Genomic DNA, 26,263 nt, shown 5'->3' with positions numbered 1-26,263 from the left:
GGAGGCCCTGGCGAGGCGAGGACGTGCGCGTGAATCAACACAGGACTGCAGTAAAGTCCGTGTCGCCCTAGAGGAGAAAAGGGCATCCCGGCAGTCAGAGGAAGGACGGGTGGGGGTGGGCGTGCTCCACCTCAGTGCCGGCACAAGGAAGCGCCCTCACGAACGCCGGCGTCCCCAGACGCTGCCCGGCCCGCACGTGGCCAGGCCTGAGGCCCTGACGACCGAGGGCTCGGCGGGGAGGGCGGCCCCGTGTCTCGGACGCCCTGGCGGGCGTCTGTCTTTAGAGCTGCGCACTGGCAGCTGCTGCTTCAGCAGGACACCCCGCACGGGCCGCCCCGCCGACGGGCGCCCCGCAGCCACGGGCCGCGCCGGGACCGCTCCCACTTCGCGCGGAAATCGGTTCTCATCGCGATGTTCCCACTTGCCTGATTTCCTCTTGTATCTCGTGATGATGAAGTAGGAAACGATGTAGAGGACGGCGAACAGGAGGAAACAGATCTGAAACGAAACAAATCAAACGGCTCATTTACAGTTGTTGCACATCTTTGTTTACATAATAGAAGACACAACTTTGGTATCTATAGGAAAAAGGCAACCTATCGCAAAGTAAACATTTTAGCATTTTGCTAATATGAAGTTTCGATGAAGTATTAATTCATATGAACTAGTCAGTTACCCCAGGTTAATACCATTCCAGAAAAAAAAAAAAAAAGCATGATGGAGGTTTTCTTTTTCATAAGTATAAAAAAACAGAACATCACTGAAAATTCTGAAAAATAAAGTCAATGAGAAGCTACTGTCCCTACCGAAAATTAAAACATACTATAAACCGTCAATAACATTTAATCAATGTGCTGGCATCCAAATTTAACAGATCAATAAAACAACAAATTCTATTATATAAAAATTCACATGATTATGTACAAGAGGCAAGAGGCTGAGGCCTGGGCTCTCGGGTACTTAGACGTCAACGTGACTTAAGAGCTCGGCACGAGCCGAGCGCAGCACGTGGGAGGCAGACGAGGGGCTGGGCGTCCTGAGGGCCAGGTGGAGAAAGCTCGTCTAGGCGAAGGGAGGCACCACCTGTGCCCCGAAAGACGAGGCTGAGACCCGATAACCAGATTTAGTAGCGGGGAGGCCATCGGGACCTTGGCTAGACATGCTTTTCCGGAGGGGTGGCCGCAAAACCCCGATTGAAGTGGACCAAGAGGGTAGAACTGGGAACGAATGTGAAGAAGCCAGTTCTTGCCTGTTTTGCGGGAAGCAAAGGAAAAGTGAAGGAGGCTGTGACGTCAAGGGGGTTTGTCACGATGGGAAGAGTTCCAGATGGCGTCAGGGTAACCCAGGAGAGGAGACGCGCTCGAGCTGAGCCCGGGTCTCGGACGCCCCCACAGGAGAGAGAGACGGAGCCGGAGCAGGAGGCAGGTCGCAGGGTCACAGGCGGGATGGTGGGTGAGCACTGGGAGTGGACGCTCCCTTCTGACGGTGGGCACTTCCCCAGCGCACACGGAGGGGGAATGGAGAAGGGTGGCGGCCACGAGAGGCATGGGGAGACTGAGTGGCCTGGGCAGCCCCGGCCGGCCCAGGCCAGCACTCCGAGCAGCACGGGAGGCCCGATGATGCTCACGGCGTGAGCGCCTGATTCTGAGGTGCAGGAGCCCCCCCAGGGAGCCAGGGCCCTGACGCCAACAGATGCCGGGTTCTGTCCACCCACCACCCCGACCGCCGACGGGGCCTCCTGCCCACTGGCCAAGTCCAAGTGCCGGGGCAGCGGTCCGCCGTGACCCGACAGCCACCCGCACTGTGGCGTCTCGCCTGCCCTCTCAGCGCTGCTCCAGCACATCCCTCCTCCTCTGTCCACTCCCCCCGCCCCCCTCACGAGCTCCCCTTAAACGCCGTCCCCCTCCGCGGCTCCTGGCCTGAGCCGGAATGCCGTCCCACTCCACAAGCCCTTCACAGGGAGGCTCGCCTGCCCCGGGTCCCTGGGCCGCTCCCGAGCAGCACTGGTCGAGGGGACCGGCAAGACTGAGTGAGGCGACCGGCCACGAAGCTAAGTGGATCGTGCGTGAGCAAAGAGCAGGCGACTGCGGCCGGGAGGGGCCCGGCGGAGCGGCAGCTGCAGGGGGCGGACGGGGCCGGACGCCGGGGAACCCGAGGGTCGCGCTGGAAGGGCATCTGGGGGGCTTTTTAGGTCGGAGTCGCTTCGGGGACTGGCGGGATACGGCGCGGACACGGCGGGTGAGGAGAGTGAGTCAGCAGCCGCGAGGGACTCGAGGGAGCCAGGGCAGGGCGCGCAGGCAGGACGCGCGGGCAGGGCGCCGGCGAGCGGTTCCCCCCAGGGCGCGGTCGGGGTCAGGCTGCCGGTCACGGAGCGAGGGCGGCAGCACCGGCGTGGACCGGCGCGCCGCCCACCATGAGAGCCGCACGCTGGCGCCGCGGGGACCGGCACGGAGCGGGTGGGACTGCCCTCCCGGTCCCGGTCCCAAGGCGGGGCGGGGCGCGGGGCCCCAGAGCGAGTTTTCACTGAGTTTTCCCTCCGAGACCCCGTAGAGCTCCTGGAGGTCAAACTCATGCGGCGTGCGGGGGTGCCCCACGCCCGGGCCCCAGACCCCACCTCGCAGGCTCGCCCGCACCCGGCCCCCGCCGTCCGGGCAGCGGGGCAGCGGGGCAGCGGCCCCGAGCGCGGGCGGGCGGCGGGCGGCGGGCGGCGCGCATGCGCCCTGCGCCCCGCCGTCCGGCTTCCTAGGCATCCACGTGTCTCCAGCGGTCCAGGCGCATCTGTCTCTTCCTCGCAATTTCCGGACGCACCTAAGAGCTCTTCGCTGAGGACGGCGGCCACGGCCGGGCTGGAAACCAGGAGTCACCGCGCCGCCGCTCGTAGTTTTCGCTCTTCCCTGGGTCCCTCGTTTCGCAGATGCCGGGAATGTCCAGTCTGCAGAGCTAAGCCAGGGAAGTGAGCCCAGCTCTTCTCTGCAACCAATTCTGTTTCACTGTTAATTTTTAATAGTTGTTGATGAACATGGTAAAAATTAATTTTTTTAAAAGAACACAAGGTGTGAGATCATAATGGAAAGTGGGGTTTTTTTAAATCCCTTTTTAACATTAAGTAGTTTGGAATGCTCTGGCCTTTAATCTGCCCCCAATTTTTTTTAAAGAGAAAGGGATCCAATTATTACAACATACCGACGAAATTAGCATCAACATTCCCTCCCGCAGCACTCATGACAGAAGATAAACATCCCGACCAGCGGCCGCGCAAAGCGTGTTGTCTATTATGTAATCCTGTGCTTCTCTTACGTACTTTTTTGGCAATTAGTCTAAAATCAAGTTTCTCAACCTCAGCACTGGTAACATTTGGGGCCAGATAATTCCTTGTTGCCGGGGGACTGTCCTGTGCATTGTAGGATCTGAGCATCTGTCCTCTACCCACTAGAGGCCAGTACAGGATCCCCCTAGCTGTGACATTGCTACATGCGTCCTGGGGGGAAGTATCACCCCAGTCGAGAACCAGAGGTCTAAGAAATGTGTGCTAAATAGGGGGAAAGGCAATAATATAAAAACTTTATTATTTGGTGTTAATTTTTTCAAGTAACACAAATTTTCAAGTGAAGGACTGGTAGCTAAACCCCTAAGGCACGACTCGGAACCGCACGTCGGAGGCGCACACGCGGCTGCCGCCCGCCCTCCCGCAGGCGCGCCGGTTTCCCGGGGCCCCGCCAGGCGGGGGGCAGTGTGTTCTGCTCGCCGGCGTTAACCATGCACGCTGACCCCCAGCGCAGGAGCTGAGGGTGCAGCCGCCAGCCTCCCGGCCCCGGGGGTTCTCGGCACCACCCGCGCGCGGCCACCACTGCGCTCCTCTCACGGCCTGGGTCTGCCTTGGGGGAGGCAGACGCCAGCTCCGCGAGGACAGAGGGAAGCCAGGTGCGTGGAAGACGGCAAGCGCTCTGACAAGGAGCCACCGAGGCTCTCCTCCGTGGCTGGGAAAGGCCGCCCCTCCCGCCTCTGCATCCACCCCACTATTCCGCCGCAAGTGGCGCCGCACGACCACGCGGAGAGACGCAGTGCCTGGCACCTGCGAGCTGGCGGGTGACGACAGCGGGGCCTCGGCGCTGCGAGGAGCTCGCTGGCAGCTCGCGGCTCAGCCCCGACGGCTCCTGCCGAAGGCAAACGGCTTCGGAGGACATTGACGCCGGAGGAGGCCCCGCCGCGACCAAGATGGAGTAAGGATCCATGGGGCCATAATCGTGCCTGAGCAAAGGCGGAAAGGATGAACGCTGTCCGAAGCCGGGGCCACAAGAACGGCCCATCATGCCCCCGCCCTGGCTCGCACCGACGGCAGTGCCAGCCTCACCCCACTCTCTTTTCTTCCAGGTAAGATTTATTAAGATACCCAACGAGCAGCATCCAATACAAGTCAAAGCCTCACTTCCTTCAGCTTCCCAAGATACCGAACACAAGCCCGACTCCTAATTTTACGAGTTCCTTTCTCATACTCTCTCACTGAGAAGCATTTTGCCTCACTGCACGATGCAATCGACCCGACTTGTCCAACTTCAGGTGTCTCGCTGGTGGTCCTTTGCTGGACGGCAATTAACAAGGTCAGAAAAGACTATGGACCCCAGACCACCGCATTGCAAATTTATAGACAAGACAGGTGACTGGCTCCCACCTTCTGCCCGACCCCTCTCAAGTGCGAAGGGACATAGTTTTTATCTCCAGCACAAGGAGTCATCCACAGAGTGAGGGCGAGACCCTGGCAAGAAAAGGCAGGTAAACTCACCTGGGGAAGCAGTAGGTGAAGCATGATTCCTGGTACCCCCATTATTTCCCTGCCCCTTTCTGGCCATAAGGGAGCCAAATAAATAACACTGCTGCAAAGTCCCGGTCGGCCTCGGGATTGTCCCTGCAGTGTCACGGCCAAGCGAAGGAGCCGAAGCCACAGCCGGGATGGGGAAGGACGGAGACCACGCGGCCGGCCCGGGCCTCGCCGCGGCTGGTGCTTCGGCTCTTCTCGGCCCTCTCGTCAGCCTTGCAGGAGGCCAGCCCCGCACCCCCACAGCACGGGGGAGCCCGCCTCATCCTGTCACGGCGGGCGTGAGGGTTCGTGGGGCTGCGGGCGCAGCGCCGACGTGGAGGGCGCCCGCCTGGACCCGGACTTCGGTCCCCCCGCACGCCGACAGTGCCACCTTGACGAGACACCGTGAAGCGCCTACTCCTCGGGCTGGTGTGAGACCCACATGAAACAGCGGGGTCGACACTCGAGAAATGGTACTTGCTATTAATTTGGTGAAGGGACAATGGGGGGTTTGGTACAGCCGTGTATTAATTTGTGATCATTTTAAAGTAGTAACTATGCTGGTGAACGCGGCATCGAAGGAAGAAAAGCATTTGTAGCTGTCGTCTAAGCGGAAGCCGGGGTGAAGAGGGGCGGAACCAAGGAACTGTAAGATCTGGGTCAAAACTGAGTTGTTTCCAGGGGAGTGAACAAAGGTAACGAAACTCTTGGCTACTTTCTCAACCCGGATGGCAGAATACCTAATTAAAAATAAAGCCTAGAACAAACAGACCAATAGAACAGCACAGGTCCAAAATTAAACTCCGCAAATACAGTTACCTAATTCATGACAAAGGTCGTAAATGGTGCTGAATCAAAGGGACACCACATGAATAAACATCCACGCCTTGGGCTTCACAGTATATACGAGAAATACGGTGCAGGTCAACTGCAGATCTCAGTGGGAGGATCAAGCCGATACAGCGTGCAGGGAAAAGCACAGGAGGACATCTTCATCGCCTTGGATTAAGCAAAGATTTCTTACACAGGACTTAACACAAAAAAAGCACTGGCCATTAAAAGAAAAAAAATTGATAAAGTGAACTATATTAAAATTGAGAATTTCTGCTCATCAGAAGATACTGAGTGAGTGAAAAAGCATCCACAAAATGCAGGGGGCAGGGGGGGGCGGGAGGAGGGAGAAGACAAAGCATCACACCCAGAATACATAAAGAACTCTCTCGCAAGTCAACATCACAAATCAACATCGAAAAGATACACAAACTAATTTAAAAATGGGGAAGACTTGGGATAGTTCACAAAAGATTTCCAAATGACCAATAAACATATGAAAAGGTGTTCAAATTCATAAATTCATTAACCACCAGAGCAATGCAAATGAAATCTTTTGTGTAATAAATACTATGACACGCTAGAGTAGTTACAATTTAAAAAGGACAGAAAACTCTAAGTGCTGTGGAGATGCAAACAACCACGCCTCTCCCACAGTGCTGCTCAGAGTATAAACTCCTACAGCCATTTTGGCAAACTGTGTTAAAAGTACGTACTAAAGATGAACAAACTGCACAGCCTATAACCTAGTGGTTCCATTCCTAGGTGTACACCTAACAGAAGTGCACACACAAGTTCACCAAAAGACACGTTTCAGACTATTTGTAGCCAAAATCTGGAAAATACTAAAGCGCCCATCAGAGTAAAATAAAAATAAACTGTGCTATAGTCACAGAACTACAGCACCGAGAACGAATTATAACCACATGCAATACAAAGGAATTCCACAAACTGTTGAGTGAAAGAAACCAGAAACAAAAGAGTGCATACTAGAAGGTTCTGTTTACATAATGGTTCAAACCTAAGCAAAACCAGTCTGTGAAAGTGGGGACAGTGGCTGCTCTTAACTGGACAGAAAAGAGGGACCTAGCAATGGTCTGTTTCTCAATCTGAGTTCGGGATTACAGATGTGTCTCCTTTGAAATGCTTCGAGCTGTACCCATATGATTATGCACTTTTCTGTTTATTTAGTTTTAATTTAAAAAAATTAAAATTAAACCAAGTATGCCACATCAAATTCCACTGTTCAGGATTTAGATCTCCTCTTTATTCCAAAGTGTGACTTGGGAAAGCGATTCTCAATTTTCAAGATCAAGAGCTACACGAATTAGGCAATTCTAAACCAGAATTTTTTCACGTGGAAACAAGACTGTGACAGAGAAAAGTTAAAAGAGAGAAGGGCGAATACAAATGCATAAAACAAATATTTTACACCGTGACGAAAACACAAATAAACACGATTACAATGTGTTCTAGCGCATCATGAAACAGTCAAACGGCCAGGTCGCTTTCAAAGGCCACGCCTGCTTCCTGAGCCCTGACAGCGGCACGCACCCAACAGGGCACCACGGAAGGACGACTCCCCTAAGAAGTCGCTTCCAGGGCACAACAGACTTTGGCTCAGGCCCTAGATCTCAGAAATCGCGGGTCTTCCCACCTGAAACAGAAGGTTTGGGACTTCATACATTAAGTGGGGCTGGAGAGCGACGGCGAGAGGCCGGAAGGCGCGTGCTAACGTGGACTGGATGCCCGGCAGGGCCGCGGACGCTGGCTTCTCGGCAGAGGCGGGAGACCCTGCAGCAGAGCGCCGAGACCGCGCCTGGCCCGCCGCCAGCGCCCGCGAGGGGCCACACAGGTCCTGCCAGGTACCTGCACGTACACCTGTCCACGAAGCCGGGGTGGGCACGCGCGCCGGCGTGGCCACCGTCCACCACCTGGAGCGCCGAGGCCGCCACCCGAGTGCGGGAAGAGCGCGGGATGCTGAGGGCGCAGGTGGCGCCGCAGCACTGCCCGCGGGACGACAGGTGACAGGACGGAAGCGCGCGCAGCGCCCAGGGAGGACGGCGGGTGGGCGCGAGGCGGGGGCAGAGCCCGAGGCGGGAGGCGGCGCAGGTGGCAGGGGCGCCCGCCGCGGGGATCGGGGGCGGCGGGGGCCGGGGACGGGGGCCGGGGCGGGCCGGGCCGCAGCCCGCTCACCGTGGACTCCCGCACTTGGCTGTGGAAGTGCTGCTCCCGCGCCGACACCTCGTCCTGCCCTTCCATCCTCCTTCATGCCCGCCGCCGCGCCGCCCGCGTCCGCGCGCCCCGCCGCACCATCGCCCGCCGGCCCGAGGGGCGCGACGGCCGCGTCGCTAGGACGAGAGCTGGACGGCAGCCGGCCGAAGCAGCGCCCCGCGACCAGGACCACAACCGCTGCCTCAGCCGCTGCCTGGGAGAAGACGCTGGGCGGCGGAGGGCGGGCGCCGCGCGGGCCGGGGCGGGGCCGGGGCGGGGCCTGACGTCAGAGGAGCGCGCCGCGCGTCAGAGGAGCGCGCCGCGGCGTCCGCCGGGACTGCGGCAGCGGGGCGGGAGGGGCGGGGCAATGGGCGGGGGCGGGTCGTGGGGCGGGGCTTCGGGCCACGCCCCCAGCCAGCAGGGCGGGGCGGAGGCTGCCGGCTGCCAGCAAGCGGGGAGCTGGGTGGAGCACGCGATTGGGCTCGGTTAGCAGGGCGGCGCTCTTTTCCCCCACAAGAGTTATTAATCCTTGACGGCAACGCCATTTAGTGTCCGTTACCCGGCACTGGGCACTGGGCACCCAGCACCCAGCACTGGGCAGCCAGCACTCTGCACCTGGCGCCCAGCTCAGCCCGCAGAGCATTCGGAGGAGCCAAGCAGGAGCTCTCTCTCCCACGGAAACTTGCACTAACTAGCCAAAGTTGATAGGAGGTCGGAAACCAGTTGTTTCCGGGACGTGCTTTGGGCAGAAACCCCAGACACCTGGCTTCTCTGGATCTGAGAAGGGGCGTGGCCTTGCCCACTAGGAGACGTGGATAGCCTGGAACGTCTGGCCCCTGCCAAGTCGCAGGGTAGCCCTGTTGCTCTTGCGGTGCGATGACCCTTCAGAGACCCTCTGCAGCACATTTATTTGGGGGACCACCAAATATGCGAAACACCGTAATTCACCCCATTCTGCATCAAATATCTTTTTTTTTTGCTATAAAATTGAATTTGAAGGAATATTTATCATTTTACTTTTAGATTTATTTGGCTACAAGGAAGTCATTAAAATTGCTAATCGCTGTTGATTTTTGGCATCTCTAATCGGGAACTCTCAGGAGGCAAGAAAGTCTACAAATTGCTTTCGAACGACTTTTATGATATATATTAATTTAGAGTTTGAAGTATCTTTTTGCAATATTGAGTAAAAAATTTTTTTCGTGACTCAAACATTTTTATGGCCCCTGTAAAGCTTGTGGCCCCCACATACTGCGCCTGCCATGCCTTATGTGGATGAGTGTGGGTAGTGGGGGAACATGAGGCTTGTCCTGGGCAGTGCTGAGCAGCTCCTGCTGCCAGAGGCCGATAAGAACCCAGAACTAACTTCCAGCTGATTAAATTCATTTTTCAACTTTAAAATGTCTCAGAGCCCTAAAGAACCGAGGAAAGACAAAGAAGCATTTGACTCTGTTTTTCTGGACACCCAAGACTTGAGCTGGGTAAATAAATAACTGCTTGAAGTGCCCTGGATAACTTCTGGGTTACTCTCCAAATTAGAGGGTAAGCAGATCAGATTTTAGACACTTATGCTGGAAGGTGGATGCCTGTGGCACTCTGATCTTCCTAATCCGACATCTCAACAATCTAGACCTTTTTTTCTTTATGTGGTTGCCTAGAGAGATTCTCCCAACTTGGTCTTAGTTATTTCCCTGTCTTTGGTACTCACAGTACTTAGCCCAGGGTAGCAGACTTAAAACAGCCGCGAGCTCCTCCGTCCCTATATACTCGCCCCTTTGCCTCAGGGCTTTGCCCCTCCTCCATCAAGAAGCAAATCTATTTTGTGCCCCTTGGATCCAGGCCTGGCCATGTGACTTGCTTTGGCCAAAGGAACAATAGAAACAGGAAGCTATTGAGAAGTGCTTGTGCCTTAGGGTGTGTCCCTTCTTATGACTCTTGGTCACTCTCCAACTGCCACTGTGGAAATCAGCCCCAATCAAGCTGGAGATGGGTGGCCCAGTGATCACTGTCACCCCAGCCAACAGACACCCTCTTTTCTGTATCTCTCTAAAACATGAATCTCCCCCCAAACACCCTTTTTCTCCCATGCTCAACACACTTCAATGCACTTATTCTCATTAATTGTAGAATAAAATCAAACTCCCGAACTTGGCATTCAAGACCATGACTTCTGGGCCCCACCCTTCCAGACATTCTCCCCACCTCTTTCCACAAGGAGGCCTTTCCTGCAGCCTGGCTTCCTCCCTCCTCAGAGGCCCAGTGCCTTTTCAAGGCCAAATTCACATCCTCTTCCCTCCTGCTCAGATTCAGGGCAGCCATCCTTTGGAGGTTGCACCAAGACCTTCCTTCTGCAGCCTTTCCTGACAAGCCCAGTCTCTTCGTTCGCTTTTTCATTCAAAAATCTGGGTACAATGGAACGAAGACAGCTTCAGTCCTGACGTCGTAGAGTCCAGGGGTACGAGGGAGGTTTCCAGGAGTTACACCCCCAACCATCCACGTGACACTTAGCACACACGTCCTTGTTTCTCAAGTCAGCGATTCATATATATGTGAATGAGAGAGAGGGTACCTATTCTAAAAAGGGTAGCGTTTTCAGAATAATCGCCACACCGTAAGCATTTCACATACATTTCAAAATTTAACCATCGCAGTAAGGCGGTGACGTGGCGTCAGCTCCACTGTCACCATCGGAGCCACTGAGGCTCACAGAGGGTAAGTGACCTGACCCAGTTTCCACAGTCCACCTTCGAACCCAGGTCTACGCGGCTCATTGCCCCCTGCTCTTTCCACAGCGACCTTGCTCGCCACCGTGCAGTCAAGCCGAAACTTTGCCTGGGCACGGGAGAAGCACACAGTAAAACGCCCAGGCTCCTCTGTCGGAGGTGCTGCCCTAACCACCAGGCCGCCCCGCCAAACGCTTCTGCACTCATCGGCGTGCGTGAGCACGTGCTCCAGCGTCCCAACGGGTACGAACTTCTGCCCTCGAATTCCAGGAGTGGGTATTAGTCAGAGAAGCAGAAACAGTAGGGGACAGAGATAGACGGACATATGGACAGATAGGTGACTGCTAGGTAGGTAGGTGGATGGATGGATGGATGGACGGACGGACGGACAGACAGACAGCTTATGGAGGGTGCCAGGTGGCCAGCTGCAGCCCCAGGAGAGCTGATGGAATAGTCGCATCCTCAGAGCAGGAGAAGACTGATGTCCCGAATGGAAAACAGGCGGAAAGGTGACGCTCCCTCCTCGCCGCTCTCCCGGCGACTCGAGGAGCCCCGCCCACCTGAGCAGGGCCGGGCGTTTCGCTCAGTCTACAGATTCAAATGTTAATCTAATCCGCGGAACTACCCCCGCGGACACACCCCACGGGAGGTTGACCGGTCAGGTAACCGTGGGGAGCCCAGGTGACTCAGAAGTAACCCGACAGGCAGGGCCTCTGCGCCTGCCCACTCCTCGCTAGGCTCAGGGAGAGCCCGGCCTGGCGTGTTCACCACCGGGGACCTTGGAGAGCTCCCATCGCGGGTCCTGGGCCCGCTGGGCTTCCTGACCATTAGGGCAAGGAACTGCTTGGCGTCAGCGAGCTGAGGGACAGATTCGCACAGTTTCTAAAGGCGTTATCGTAAACACACATTAACTCATGCAGGTCGGTTTCAATCATTTTTATTGGCTCATAATGAATTCGGTCATGAGCCATCTTTCCTGGCTTTAATTATCCATCTTAACGCTTTTCTTCCAACTGCAACACGCAAACCTTAAGAGGGAAACGAAGCAGAGTGGGGAAAGGGACCGATCCCTCAAACGACCCTCATCGTGGTGCAGCGGGAGCGAGAGCGCCCGGGCCCCGGGGGAATCACAGGCCGCAGCGCCAGAATCAGGAACCTCCTGTCTCTTTGCAACCCGCACCCAGAGAAATGTAGGGACCTGCCTAAAGGGATACAGGTTAGTGACCCGGGCCCAGTGTTCCTCCCAGTATCCCATCCCCAGGGCAGGAAAGTTCACCGCTGTCCAGCTCCCGCTCGGTCCCTTCACGGCCCGGCTTCGCCCTCCACGGGAGGCCCGTCCACGCCTCCTCCCCGCGGGGGCTGCCGCCCCTCCCGGTCCTGCAGAAGCAGCCGGAGGTGCAGCTGCCCTGCGCCTCGGCCGGCCGGAGGGGGCCTGCTTTCCTTTCTCCAACATCTCTCACCCAACTTCGCGCGGCCTTTAAGGCCGCCCTGCTTTTTTATACTTTCCTCGTTTTAGTTGAAGCAGGAAACGTTTCCGAACACGTGCTGCTTGCCAGGCCCTGTCCTAACCGCCCGGCAGGGCCGCGCCGTGGAATTCGGCGCTCGGCAGCGTTCTTCGTGCGGGTGCCCGGGACGCCCACGTCCCGGAGCAGGAATCCCAAGCGCAAAGAGGCTAAGAATTTGCTCAAGGTCACACGGCACGGCGGTGGCGGAGCCGGAACTGAAATTCAGGCAGGCTCTTCCAATACTCCTCGTCGTGATATATTGCCTCTTAAAGGCTGACGTTCCCGGAGCAAAGATCTTTAAAGTAATGCAGAGATCATGAGCTAACTCAACAGTTAATCTTCTTGGTAAAGATAAAAATGTAATTACGTGGCTACCTCCTCATTTTACTGAGGATTTAAGGCAGCTTATAAAGAAAAAAAAAAGATGATAAAGAGATAAATAAATAGATAGAGATGTAACAGATAAAGTATTTTTAAAAATAAGACCCAAGGAACATATGTATCAGAATGGCAAGTGATGGAGGAAGTTAAACTTAGTTCGGCAGGTCAGGCAGGACTCCAGTTGCTAGTTTGGAATAACAGTTTTTTTAAGCTTCCTGGCATCAAAAATGAAAAAGAAAAGAAAATCCGTGGCATCATTCTCATTAGCTTTAGGAAGACAGCCTGTCTGCTCCTCAGGAGAAGCGAGCTTTCCCCAGCTGTTTGCTTGAGAACGGGGGTCCCCTGCCCCCAGGCCGCAGACCGGTACAGGCCTGTGGCCTGTGAGGACCCGGGCCGCACCGCAGGAGGTGAGCGGCGGGCCAGTGGGCGAAGCTTCACCTGTATCTGCAGCCGCCCCCCAGCGCCGGCATCGCCGCCTCAGCTCCGCCTCAGACCATCGGGCGGTAGATTCTCACAGGAGCACTGGTCCCTAGTGCCACAGAGTTTGGGGACCGCCGTTATAAGGGGCTTTATCGATCAGAGTTCTCAGCTGCAAGCAAGAAAAACCAAGTTGGACCAATTTAAGCAGGAAAGAGATTTATTAAAATAATTTTATGTCATGCCTAACACAAAAATTAACTAGAATGAGGGAATGATGTCAGCAAATATGACAGAATAAGAACCTCCAAAAGTCTCTGTAAAAGCAGTGAGAACACCGACAAAAAATGCCGGCAGCGATGCCATCAACACTCTGGAAATTAACCAAAGGTTCGCAAGAATGTAGGGACCACGTGTTTAAGAAAAACGGCTGAATCTTGGTAAGAAAAGCTATTTTTGTGGTGAAGAAAAAGGAAACAGGTGTACACATGTTTTCACCACCTTGGATTAGGCGCTTTCACTCAAAAGCACAAACAACAACAAAACGTAAGTCGGACTTCATCGAAATTTTTTTTAAATATTCATCAAAGGATACTATCAAGGAAAGTGAAAGTTAACCCGTAAAATGGGGAAAAACATTTGCAAATTGTACCTCTGATTAGGACCTGTAAAGAACTCTGACAACTCAACAGAAAAATCGACCAACGACCCAACTTAAAAATGGGCAAAGGACTGGAATATATGTTTCTCCAAAGAAGACATGCAAATGATCGATCAGCACACAAAAATATGGTGACCGTCATTAGACGTTAGGAAAACGGAAAGCAGAAACCCAATGACATGCCGCTCGCACCGCTAGTACAGCTGGAATGAAAAAAAGAAAGGAGAGGAGAGGGGAGGGGAGGGGAAGATAAAGATAAAGATAGAGATAGAGATAGAGATAGAGATAGAGATAGAGATAGAGATAGAGATAGAGATAGAGAAAGATAAAGATAAAGATAGATAAAGATAAAGATAGATAAAGATGAAGATGAAGATGAAGATGAAGATGAAGATGAAGATGAAGATGAAGATGAAGATGAAGGTGAAGATGAAGATGAAGATGAAGATAAAGATGAAGAAACGTTGGCAAGGATTTGGAGAAATCGGAGCCTTCCCGTATTGCTGACAGGATCGTAAAATGGTGCAGCCGCTGCAGACAACATTTCGACGAGTCTACAGAAAGTTAGCAGAGTCCCACGTGACCCAGGGATCCCACTCCTACGCACATGCCCGGGAGAAGATGGAAAAATGCTCACTCGAAAACGAACACGTCCGTGGCAGCATTGTTCGTAATAGCCAAAAAGTGAAAAAATAAAAGCAGAACGTCCATTGATGGACGAATACATAGATATTAAGCGGAGTTTTGTTATTTTACTTTGTTCGCATTTTTTACATTTTTCACATCTTTTGTTACCCAGCTGAGCTCCGTTTTGCCACGTGACGTTAGGTTAACGGCAGGTCGTGGCTGTCTTGCGCATCCTGCACCGACCTGGCCCGTCCTTGTCACGGCTCGAGGAGCCCACGGACGAGTATTCGGTGCGCCCGTTAACGCGCCTGGTGTGGGTAGCCGCCCGGTCGTTGCCGCTTTGCCTTGTCGCCCTCGGAAACGACGCCGCGCCCTATGTCGTTGTGTTTCCTGACGTGTTTGTACACGTCCCGGGGGCGGTGGCCACGTGCGAGTTGCCTCTCATCTGCCCCAGAGGAGGCTGACGCCACCCGGAGGCTTTTGGAAAAGCCGGCCCTGGAGGCGCCCATCACAGCGCAGGGTCCCAGGGTGGACCTGGGAGGGGCGGAGCCAGAGCTGGGCTGGACAGAAGCCGGGCACATTTTGAGTCATTTGCCACCAGGAACCTCGGGGAAGTCCCCTGAGGCGGAGAACGCAGGCCTGGTCCAGGCGTCCCCTGGGGCTGCCAGCGCCCCCCCCCCCCCCGGAGTTGAGCCCTGGAGCAGGCCCACTGAGGGCGGAGTCAGCACGGCAGGGCAGCGTGGGGCTGGCCACTGGGACTCTCCTCTTGCTGCTGAGTCGTAACCTCCAAGAGCCCCAGCCGCGGAGGGAGAACCGGGCCCAGAAGGGAGCGCGTGGAGGCGGGAGGGCCAGGGGCCTAAGCGGGGTTGGGGGGTGGGGTCGGGGGGAGTGGGGGGTCGGGGGGGAGCCACTGACAGCGTCTCCTCATCCCCACACTGGGATGTCCTGCTTACTTTGTCCAGATGAACTTTGAATCATTGGTCACTACCTCCTAACCCCCCAAATCCTTCCAGCATTGGGTTGAAATCGAGTTAGGGAGAAGTGACATTTCTCCATCTGGGTCCTCCTGTCCAAAACAAGGCACGTCCGCACGTGCGTTTAAGTGAACGGACATCTTTTCGTCAGCGCTCGGCCCTTGCGTTGTGAGCCACACCGGGAGATAAAATACTCGATGAGTTTTTCTGGGAACAGGGTATCTCCCTCCCTCTCCAGTCTTCTCTGCCACGGGGCAGACGACTCGGTGGGGGCTGCTGGACCTCCAGACAAAGCCTGGGCCCACCGGCACCGCGAGAGGCCACGGACAAGAAGCAGCGTGGGCTGTAACCTCCGCGGGCACAAAGCAGGTGCCTCTGCCAAGCGATACTTACGGAGCGGAAAGGCTCATCCAGGTGGCTTGCAAACCCCGACAGAATTACCTCGTCACCTTCATGACCCCTGAGCTGCGGCATTCCCAAACATCCTGCGGCTAATGTCCCTCTTTTACAGCGTTTTAAAACCAATTTTCAAGTGAGTGTCATAAAGCCACTCCATGCAGGAAGTCGGCCCAGTAACCTCCGCGACATAAACGTTAAAAGCAAGATGTAAAATGTTGCTGGGGCGCCTTCGCCCTGCGCGCACCCGGGGCTTTACTGCCGAGTCTCGAGGACTTGGAGACACAGGCAGCTGAGTGACAGCTGCTCCCAGGTGGAGCCGGGCACCTTGTCGTCGCCCAGGACTCAGGACTCGGAGGTCACAGACTCGTGGAGATGCCTCGTTAGTTCATCTCCTCGAGGAACCTCTGAGCAAGCAAACGCCCCCGACCGTCCTCTGCGCCCCGCCGACAGTCTGGGGGAGGGCGCGGCCACCCTCGCTGCACCCCGCTGACGGTCCCGTCCCGGGGGCTTGAGAGCTACAGATACGGATGAGGGCGGAGCAGAGATGGACGTCCAGGTAGCATCCGGGGATGGAGAGCGAGGTGCGTGGGGTGCCGTCTGGACGTGGACGGAGGTGCAGGGTGAGGCGGACGCCGAGGAGCGGGAGACGTGCTCAGCGCCCCTTCAATCTGGGCAAGTTGGAGACGGGGAGGGGCCGCCGGAAAGCCCGGGGTACAGACTCCGCAGCTCCTGCCTCTCCCCGGCCCCACGGCCTTGTCGAAGTGACAGGCGGCCCAGACGCAGCGCCGCCCAGCCCGAGTCCGCCCTTCCTGGCTCCATCTGCTACCGAAAGGGGCGATGAGACCCCCGCTTTCTCTCCTTTGTCAAAATCAGCTTGTTTACATTTAGGGAATTTTGGAGCTGTCCGGGATATCTGTTCGTAAACAGTCTTAGTGTGTCTTTATATATGTGAGGATAAAAGGTGAAACCCGAAGAAAAAAGATATTCGTTGTCTCTTTTACTGTGTATAAAGTTAAATTATAATTGAAAAGCTCCAGTACATTCCTAACTGTGGTAGATTTTAAGGTAATTATGTGTCTCTTCGGTAATATATTTGCTATCAACTTATTGCATAAAAGGATTGCTTGTGAATTCCAGATTATTTTTAGATTTATAGCCCTTTCAGGGGACAAAGGGGTTTTTCAGAAGTACTTCCGATTTCCGTCTGGTGAATCTTCCACTTGCCATCAATAACGCCACCTACAGAAATCCTCCTTCGTATAAATCCAGCCTGACGTTGCCATAACGTTCGGGGGCCGAGGGATGTTATTTAATCTCTCAGGGCAAGAGACGGCTGTCTGCGAATTGCCTCAGGTCACCCCAAAATTCACAAGTTCCGCTGCTCCCAGGACACGCCCTGTTTCCTGAAGCCACGCGGGCGATTTTAGATTTGTTGGACGGACGTCTCGGTAAATGTTTACGGCGGGCACGGTGAAAGCTGCTGATCTGCAAAACCGTTTTTGTGATCGTTTTTCTGGCCTCCCTCTGAGGTCTCGGAATCCGCGTCACCAAACCTGCGTCCTCCGTCCCCCGCTGACGGGCGCCGCGTTGTTTTGTTTTCCCGGCATAAAGGCTTTGTTGACGGCACCGGCAGGGGCTTGGGGCCTGGCTTTCCCTGCTCTGTGCCCGGAGCTGGGACGCCACGGGCCTCGCCCCTGCCGCCCGGGGCGCCGTCCAGGAGGAGTGTGGGAAGGAGATGTCGCCAAAGCGTTGTGCATATAACGTCACGCGGCGTCGCCTCGCGGTACCTCACGCCGCGGCGTTCTGCCGTGTGCTGTCGTGCAGCGGGACGTCGCTTACGACACGCCAGGCTGCAGTCTGAGACTACAGAGCTGCAGCGGCAATACAGGCGAGTGATGACTTCGCCTGGACTGAGGGTGGAGTCAGTGGGCTGGCGATCACACTGCCCGCGTTCACCGGGCAGTTCGCCTTCGATCATTAAGATACGCATTTCGCTTTGTTCGGGTGGTTGTTTTCAAAATTCAAGGCTGAGACCTTAAACCTTCCCCAGCCTCCTGCCGTCAAGTAAGTGCACGCGTGTGTGCATACGTGTGCGTGTGTGCGTGTGCGTGTGCGCATGTTCTTAAAGGTCTCAGAGAACTGGGATTCTGCGATTTATCTTACTGATCAGTTCTAACGTCTGAGCTCCTAAGCTATAGGCCTGGATTCGCACAAACGCTGAAGCTGGCGGGTGCTCTCAATTCCCGCCCCCAGGTGTACCCCGATTCTTCCTACGACGACGTCTGTCTAGCCTGGCTCCTGGCCCGTGTCTGGGGGTGGAGTTGAATCTGTTATTTGAAGAACAGTTATGAGAAAAAGCATGCAAATAAACACGTAGCATGCGATGAATTATTTTTGAGAGTCACTGAGTCGCTTTCTAAAGTTAGGTCATCGAAAAGCAAGCACACGGGTTTCTTTTCCTGAAAGATTTGTTTCAGAAGCATCAGAAATCCAAGTGGGAGTAAATCAGATAGATTTCAAACTTACGAGGGATCGGCTTTATCTGAAATCATGGAGGTTCTCTTCTGATTAAACGCGAATGCGATTAATTCCTCTTAGGCATGTGACAATGATAAATAGTGGACTCGGGGTGGCCACGAACACCCTCGCTCCCTGTAAATAATTAGATCGGTCGGCTGATAAAGCACAATGCCTAACGTTGTAAGAATTCCCACCTCTACTCCTGTCTCATTAGCAAAAATAAATAGGTTTGCGTTGGACTCACGCCGGGGTTCAGCGTCGTCCAAGGACACGCTGGAGAGGGTGCGGGGCGAGAAAACACCGCTAGACCGGTGGCTCTCCGGGTGACACTGCCCAGTGCGACCCGGGACGCTGCTGCCCCCTCCTCCTGCCCTAAGCGGGGTGAGCCAGCCCCTCGTTCGGGGTGCAGGGGACGCCGTGGTCGCCGTCTCTTTGTTCCTTTCGGTTTCGCTCATTCAGTTCAGCTGCGCCGAGGACACCCCCGCAAACGGAGTTTCCCAACGAACAGAGGAGCGCAGCGGCGGGGAAGCCTGGCAGGCCGACCCCGCCCCTGCCGCCCCCCCGCCGCCCCCACCCCCGCCGGCCCCCACCGCCCCCCGCCGCCCGCGTCCTGGAGCCCTGCTGTGCAGGAGGGAGGCCTGAGCCACGAGGCGGGGGCCACGGGTCATGCGCTGACGTCCACAGTCCTGGGCAGTCACACTTGTGCTTCGGGTCCTGCCTCGCTGGGGCCCGGGCACAGAGGCTGCAGCTAACGGGCCGGGGGGCACAGGGCTCCCGGCTGCTCCCACGCGAAGCGCCTCCAGCTCCCTGGGCGTCGCAACGGGAAGCATGCGGGGAAGCCAGCCAGCTGCTCCCTGAGCCCTCGCATTTAGCCCTCGGTGGCATTTAGCTGCCCATGGAGCCTCCTCCAGGCCTCCTACAGGTGGCCTGCCCTGTGACCACCTCGCCGTGCATTAAACGGTCCGTTTCCCTCACCAGCGATGAACCCGCTGCTGTGATCGGTCTCCGTTCTGATTCGCCTTGGTCTGCTGCCAAAATGACGTTTCTGAACCCGGAGAGCTCAGGGCAAGAGCCTGACCTGTGAAAAGCTCCCCGAATTAAGGATCTGGCCCTGGGGGAGTGGAGGGCGGGTTCCTGGGAGAGGCCGCCCCTGACCGAGACTCTGGGGGCCTGAGGCAGCAGGTCCTCCATGGTCTGAGGCTAATGGGAGTGAGCCTGAGCACCCCAAGAAAGAAACTCTGCTGGGGTTCTATGTGCCCCCTTCAAATAATCCTGGAGACACTAAAAATGTGCCCAGCCCCCACTGCCTCCTGGAGCCATCATTCTGAGTGACACCTGCTTGCAGGGTCCGGGGGCTCAGCATGGCCCGTCCCACGATACACAATTCTCTCTTCGCACTGTCTGCGTGTGGAGGTAATGCCACAGGTAAAACGCTAGAGGGAGAGCTTCAGAGAGAAAACAGAACCCAGAGTCTTCTGAGTTTAACTCCTCTGGAAAGGGGGGCGGGACCGTGGAAGTGTTAATATTTATATTGTGTTTAGACCACATTTTCAAAGGTCAGCTTTGTACGTGGTTGTGAGATGTATACAAACGGCAGAATTATTATAATTCAGTCGTAATTTACTGCTTGACCAAAATAAACTAATAAGATAAATAAATACAGCTGCTCATGCCCAGTTGACTAATATGACCTGAATGGAAATAAAATATTGGATGAGCTGGAGAGGCCAAGTTTAAACTAGATTAGCCACAGAATCTCAGGGTACTGTTTCAATATAATTAACGTGATGATTTAATGTGTTTTTAGCTCAGAATCGTTGCGAGACTTTTTTTTGTAATAACGTAGAAATGAAGACACGCTCGTCCAAGCTGCAGAGGAATAAAAGGTTGTAATATTTTTGAGTTCTCTTGGCAGAGCAATCCATTCTCGTAAATCTCGCGCCCCGCAGGAGGACGTGAGGGTGTTCTTCTTCTGGTCCTTCCCCGCTGTTATTTAATGTGGGGTAACAGCCACAGTCTTCATTAATATATTAACCTATGGCTCAAAAAGGCCTTGCAGTAAACCATCCGACGACTCCGGCCGACAGGTTTATGTCACGGGGCCTGGAGATGTTAGCCATCGGAAACACTGACCTCAGGGATGAGCCCAAAGTCAATAACCAGCCGAAGAAGCCTCGCCGACCAGCGAGGGAGAAAGTCGAGAACCAGCTCGCAAGAGACACTCGGGTGCTCTCCGGGACACTGCTTAAAAGCACGTGGTGCAGCCTTGGAGGGGACAACTTTCAGCTCCAAGAGCAGTGAGGAGGATAGATGTACGTGCCGCAAAACGGAACGAGTGATGCGTGCGTGTTACGTGAACCAAAAGCGAGCCCGTCATGAACGCTGTCGGCTCAGCGTTCTAGCAGCAAGGGGTCCCCAGGAGAACGGTCGACTCCTAGCCTGCCCCCCGAAGCTAGCCTGCCCGAGGTTCCTGGACATGCACGCTGCGTTCTTACCGGCCCCAGCTCTCAGTCCCATGCGAGGAACCCACAGACGCCTGTAGAAGCGCCTCGGATGCAAAGCGCGTGTCTGCAGGCTCCATTTCTCTGTCTGCGAAGAACTCTCAGAATTCTCAGCGCGAGGGCCGTCGCGCGAGCCCGCAGGTCTCCCGCTCGCTCCCCGTGAGCACAGCCCGACGCCGATGACCCTGACAGCAGACGCAGAGCCCACTCGCAGCTCGCCTTGGCCCGTTCTTACCTGGAAGGTAGACGAGGAAGGAACGGCCATCCCGGGAGACCGGAGCGTGAAGGAGGAGGGAGGAAAAGCGAACCGAGAGACCGCACATGCCCGTGACACCCTTCCCGTTGGAAGCGCACACAGTGTTTGCAAACACGGCAGCACACGCCCCCTGAGTGTGAGGTAGGATAGAATCCCGGGCCGCACAGATACAGAGAGTTAACCGCCTCTGTTCTCCAACCCCTTCCGAGGAAGTTATTCAAGGACGTGAATCAGAGAGGGCGGGGGGCAGGGATGAGGGGATCAAAAGGAGGGACGTTTGTCCCCCTCCACCTCCAGGAAGCAGCCCTGCAGCTGAGGCCCACCCCAAAGAAGCAAGGAGAGCCATCCCTGGGCGGCCACGGCGCACTCCACGGCAAACCGCCACAAGACACCATCGGCAAAATCCACGCACGCTGGTGGGTCTGAGGCTTTCTCCCAGGGACGGGACGGAGCAAGGCCGGCTAAGCACGCGACTTCCCGAAAGCGAGTTAATGAAGCTTAAAGGATGTAAAAACTAAATTAATGTTTTAAGCTGTGCATCTCCAGTATCCATTGCCTCAGCTAAGTTTCTTTTTTCTTTAGCGGGTTTGGTTTTTAAAAGCGGTGTTAGGTTTGTGATAAAAGCGAGAGGAAGGTCGAGGCGTTCCTCGCGAAGGCCCCGCCCGCCTCGCACGCAGCCTCCCCCGCCGCGGGCGTCAGCCACCAGGGGCGCATCGAAACCCCCCTGAGTCCGGAGTGTGCACATGGGGTTCCTTCCCGGTGCGGCACGTTCTGTGGGCGCGCACGGATGCGTCACGACGTACATTCACCATCGTGGAATCGCGGTGTGTTTCCACCGTGCTCCGCCTGCTCACCCGCCCCGCCCGGCCACCCACCCGCAGACACTGAGCTTGTCACCGCCGCCACAGCGTCACCTTTTCCAGAGCGTCGTCTGGTTGGAATCACAGCGCGTCGCCTTCTCAGACGGGCGTCCGTCACTCGGCCACCTGCGTTTAAGGTCCCTCCGTGTCTTCTCATGGCTCGGAAGCGCCTTCCTTTTTGGCAGCAAAGAACGCTCCGTCGTCCAGATGGACCGGTCCGTTTATCCGTGCGCCTGCTGGAGGACACCTTGGTCACTTTCGCGATTTGTTGGTTTTGAATGAAGCTGCTGTAAACATGCACGTGCTGGTTTCCGTGTGGACGTTTCCAAGGCCTTGGGCGGACGCCGAGGAGCATGGCTGCCGAGGCGTGCGGCGAGAGTGCCCGGAGCACAGGACACCGCCGGGCACTCTGCAGCCCCGCCGGCGGCGGGCGGCGGCGCCCGGGGTTCGCCGCCTGACGGGTGTGGGCTGCTGTCTCTTCATTTCGGTCGGCGTTTCCCTGACGACACGCACTGTGGGGTGTGTTTCCATGAGCGGGTTTGCCGTCCTCGTGTCTTCTCCGGGGAGGCGTCTGTTTAGGTCTTCGGCCCGTTTTTTCATCAGGTCGTTTGCTCTCTCACTGCTGAGTTTTAAGAGTTCTTTGTATATCTTGGAGAAGAGTCCTGTATCAGATGTGTCTCTTGCAAATATTCTCTCTTAATAAGTGGCTCATCTTCTAGTTCTCTTGACACCGTCTTTTTGCAGAGCAGGCGTTTCTTATTTTAACGAAGTTCAGGTTGTCTAGTGTCTTCGGCGTCTGGAAAGACGTCACCATGCCCAACGTCACCTGGCTTCTCTCCTACGTCATCTCCGGGAGTTTCTCATCTTCCGCTTAGGTCTATGATCCATTTTGAGCTAATTAGATGAGGCTGTTGACAGTGTTTACACTACAGACAGTTCAAAATTAAAACGGATAAAAGGTCGATCGGGTTCTCAGACAGCTAACTACGCTCCCGAGTTCTTTACGGCAATATTCACAACAGCCAAGATACGGAAACAACCTAAATGCCCATCGACCGATGAATGAGAAAGACAATGTGGGGATGACATACAATCGTACGTTATTCAGCCTTAAAACAGCATCCGTGTTACGCCCTGGCATGTGCTACAATGCAGACGGAACTCGAGCGCGTGATGCTCGGAGGAGTGAGCCAGCTACCGAGCACTGGCCGCAGGACCCCGCTGGAGGGGGCATCCGAAGTAGCCAGACGCACGGACACAGAGCAGAGGCGGCTGCAGGGCCCGGGGGCCGGGGCGGGGGCGCTGCCGGGCCTCGTGTGTGAAGCCCCACTTCCGCCCGGCGAACGAGCCCCCGGAGGGCCGCTGTGCCCCCGCACCCCCCCCCCCGTCAATGACACCACACTGTGCACTTAAAAATTAGGAGTGTGGGACCACGAAATGGGGCGGTCCGAGGAAAATTCAGGAGGCGACGGAGAAGTTTATGCCCCTGATCGTGGTGACGGTTTCACGGGTGTACACAGATGTCCAAACTCGTCAAACCATGTACGCTAAATATGTGCATTTTTAGATACCAGCTGCACTTCAATAGAGCCGTTAAGGAGCAGTTAGCAGGGTCACTACAATGCGCTTGTGCTAAGCCATTTTCGGAAACGAGGCTCGTGTGCTTTAGACATGAGCGTGCCAGGTGTCGGTATCCAGCGAGGCCGTAGGTGTGTTTTAAACGTTTAACACCCTGCTTCAAATTCCTGTCCTCATCGGGCGCAGCCGATCTGTGCAAAACAGAGCCATCTTCACATAATTAAACGCAGAGTTTGGTGTCAGACGGCCCTGCGTACCCGGTCCGATGTTCTCAGTGACACTATGATAAAGGCGAAGGGTGCATTAAAAGCTTTGGATCTATATTGAGGTCGTAAAATCTCGCCACAGACAGTTCCTGTCTAGGGATTCGTACGCCAGAAATGGATCGATAAATGCCGCCCGAGGCTCTGCAGTATCGCCCGCTAAAGCCTCCCCATAACGCCAGCGTTAAATAGACTACCGACTCAAATAAAATCATTTGTTTTCTATCTATTTTCTTGGGAAAGCTGATTTCAAAAAATATTAGGTTTGTCTCGCCTTCCGGGATAAACTCCCAACAGTGACTGCTGGTCTACACCAACCCTGGGGAGGTGCCCGGTCCCCACACACTCACACACACACACACACACACACACACACACACACACGGATGGTGGGGACTCGCTCTCGAGCTGGTAGATGAAGCTGGACGTCACCAGCCTCCCGTGGGGGCAGAGTTTGTGATCAGAGGATCAGAGGAATGCCTTTCCATGGCCGAAGCCGTCCATCGCCCGCTGACCAGAAACAAGACAAGACGAGTAAACGTGTCTTGGGATCAGTGTTCGCTCTCGACCACCTGAGCAAAGTGACTCCCAGCGACACGCATGTACCGTGTCCGTGGGCCTCCGACGAGCCGCAGACGGCTGGTCACACCCGAGCCGGCAAGCGTCCCCAGGGCAAGGGGACGTTCGCATCCACGCCCCACGCCTCCGACAGGAAGAATCACGTTCCCAGAAACAGAGAGATTAACCGTGCATTTCCGGAGGAGACACAGAGTTGGGAGACGCGAGGCCCTGGTTTTCGGCGGCCTCCTGGTTTAGTGCCGTGTGTCTTCAAACCGCGCGGTTTGAAACACGGCTCGCTTACGAGCGGGCGTCTGGGCACCGTCCCGTGGTTGCTGACGGTTTGCTCCGTGCTCATGAGAACGCGTTCCGTCCACGACACCCCCAGTTCTCCCAAGCCACGATCCAACCTCCGATGAAACTGCTCGTTAGGTGAGGGACACCGGTTGTCTTCCGAGTGGTGGTTACTCGTTTGCCTTCTTTTTTTTTCAAACGCAGTTTAAATGTCACGGAAGCGACCTAAGAAAGCGGCGTGGTAGCAGCAGCCCCCCTGGGTGAAGCCGAGTGACAGGTGTCTTCAAAGGGGCCCTTTTCAGCAGCACGACCAAGGTCACTGCGCCCTCTGTGTCTTCCGGGAGGCACTTGCAGGCAGCTGGTGTCAGTCATCCCGGAGGGGGGCCGGCCGACACCCTCCTTCCACGGGTGATGGACCGCCGGCCCCCACTGGGCGCAGTGCTGGGGCCCCTCTGCCCCCCCGCTTCCACTGCGCACCATCGAGAGGGAATTCAGGGCAAGCGGCACGTTTGTGCATAGGGAAGAAGAGGCTCAATGTCTATTTCAAAACAGAGGTCGCATTTGTTTGGGGCAGGTGGGCGAGCAGGTGTCACCGTGAGGAGCAGGGTGGGAAGCCGCACTGGGTGGAGGGAAGGCTGGGGTGCAGCGCTAGAGGTTCTGGGGGTGGCAGGCGAGAAGCAGCCACCCGGAATGTAGCCGATGCTGTCTGCCCACCTTCCTGCCCCCATCGAGGACGCCTGCGCCCTGCACAGGTCCTGGAATCTTCACCATGGTCGCCCCACAACCCTCCTGGGCACCGCGAGGCCTCTGGGAAACAGAAATTATAAAATATGATTCATGATTTCCGCACACACAGTTTTTCCATAAAGGAGTGTGCGCGTGTGTGCGTGTGTGTGTGTGAGTGTACAAAAAAGAATTTTGTGCTGAGGGAGAAGGAAACCAAGTTTGGCTTCAGGAAGAGAGGAAGAATACTCCGCATCGGTCACTTCTGGGTAGCTCGCTATTACCGGGTTTTGTGTTTTGTTTTGTAACTGCTGAGTAAGTTGGATTCTTCTGGAAGCAAACCTCGAGACAGAGATTTGAATGCAGGAAGCCCAGAGCTTTGCAGGGAGGGGGGTTGAGACGGAAAGGTGGACACCACGCCGAGGGTGTGGACGGCCAGCTGTCCCCTGGGTGGGATGTACCACAGCCCTGGGTATCGGCCCAGCGTTGACGCCCCAGGACCCACCAAGATGGGTGCAGGCTGCTCCCGGGGGCACCGGGTCCGGGACTGGGCAGAGAGAGACTCTCTGCACCCTCTTCCAAACTTTTCTGTGTTTTCCGAAATTTTCACACTGAACTTCTCGTAATGGAAAGAAAAACTCTTTCCGTGTAAAGACTGAAACGTGCCTGGTTGTCACCCGACCGCCAGGGTTTCTGGCGGAGAAGACCATGTTGGCACTTTGTGGCCTGAGCAACGTCACGGGGGCGGCAACTTCAGCCAGCGAGGACGCCGAGTCGCGTTTTATGCCGTTTGAAAAAGCCGAGTTCGAATTGTATTAGCTTGCTCCAGTGTACGCAAGATGTAGCACGCGTGAGATAAGACGGCCGTGCAGAAAGGCCAGGAGTTCTTTAAGCACGCGTAGAAGCAGATGACATCCTTGTTCTAACGCTGGCCCAAAGCACACAAACGCCAGGCGTGAGGACAGGTTCTCGTGCAAGGATATTAACAGGAAATAATCTGCATCCGAGACTGCCCTGCACGAACACGCCCCCGCCTGACGGCGAAGCCTTCCACGGAAACAGCGAAAACGAAGACGGTCGCAGAGAGTCACGAGAAATCCTCCTTCAGGAACGAACGGGCTTGACTTCGATCAGGAAGCCAGTGAGCCGACCTCGAAAATGCAGCTGCCGACCCTGATTTCAG

At 55.6% G+C, this 26,263-nt stretch overlaps 1 protein-coding gene across 9 annotated transcripts in view; it reads right to left on the bottom strand.

Annotated features, from left to right (window-relative positions):
- LMBR1 (limb development membrane protein 1) overlaps positions 1–8,074 on the bottom strand; it is a 72,516-nt gene extending 64,442 nt beyond the window's left edge. For 4 of the 9 annotated variants that reach the window (XM_036230597.1, XM_036230599.1, XM_016160964.2 and 1 more), the window contains exons 1-2: positions 7,823–8,074; positions 426–498 (exon numbers count right to left, since the gene is read on the bottom strand). In XM_036230597.1, coding sequence (XP_036086490.1) covers positions 426–498; positions 7,823–7,888 — 139 coding nt within the window. In that variant the 5' untranslated portion in view covers positions 7,889–8,074. Of the gene's footprint in view, positions 1–425; positions 499–7,822 lie in introns of those variants that run through there. The other 5 variants (XM_036230596.1, XM_016160961.2, XM_036230601.1 and 2 more) reach the window with 5 other exon arrangements.
- Between the last annotated feature and the right edge of the window lie 18,189 nt (positions 8,075–26,263).

This window comes from Rousettus aegyptiacus, unplaced genomic scaffold (assembly GCF_014176215.1).
Source record: "Rousettus aegyptiacus isolate mRouAeg1 unplaced genomic scaffold, mRouAeg1.p scaffold_m13_p_13, whole genome shotgun sequence".
In the NCBI taxonomy this organism is placed as follows: domain Eukaryota; kingdom Metazoa; phylum Chordata; class Mammalia; order Chiroptera; family Pteropodidae; genus Rousettus; species Rousettus aegyptiacus.
Note: the sequence above shows the minus strand (reverse complement) of the source record. Positions and strands in the feature narration are given on the sequence as shown.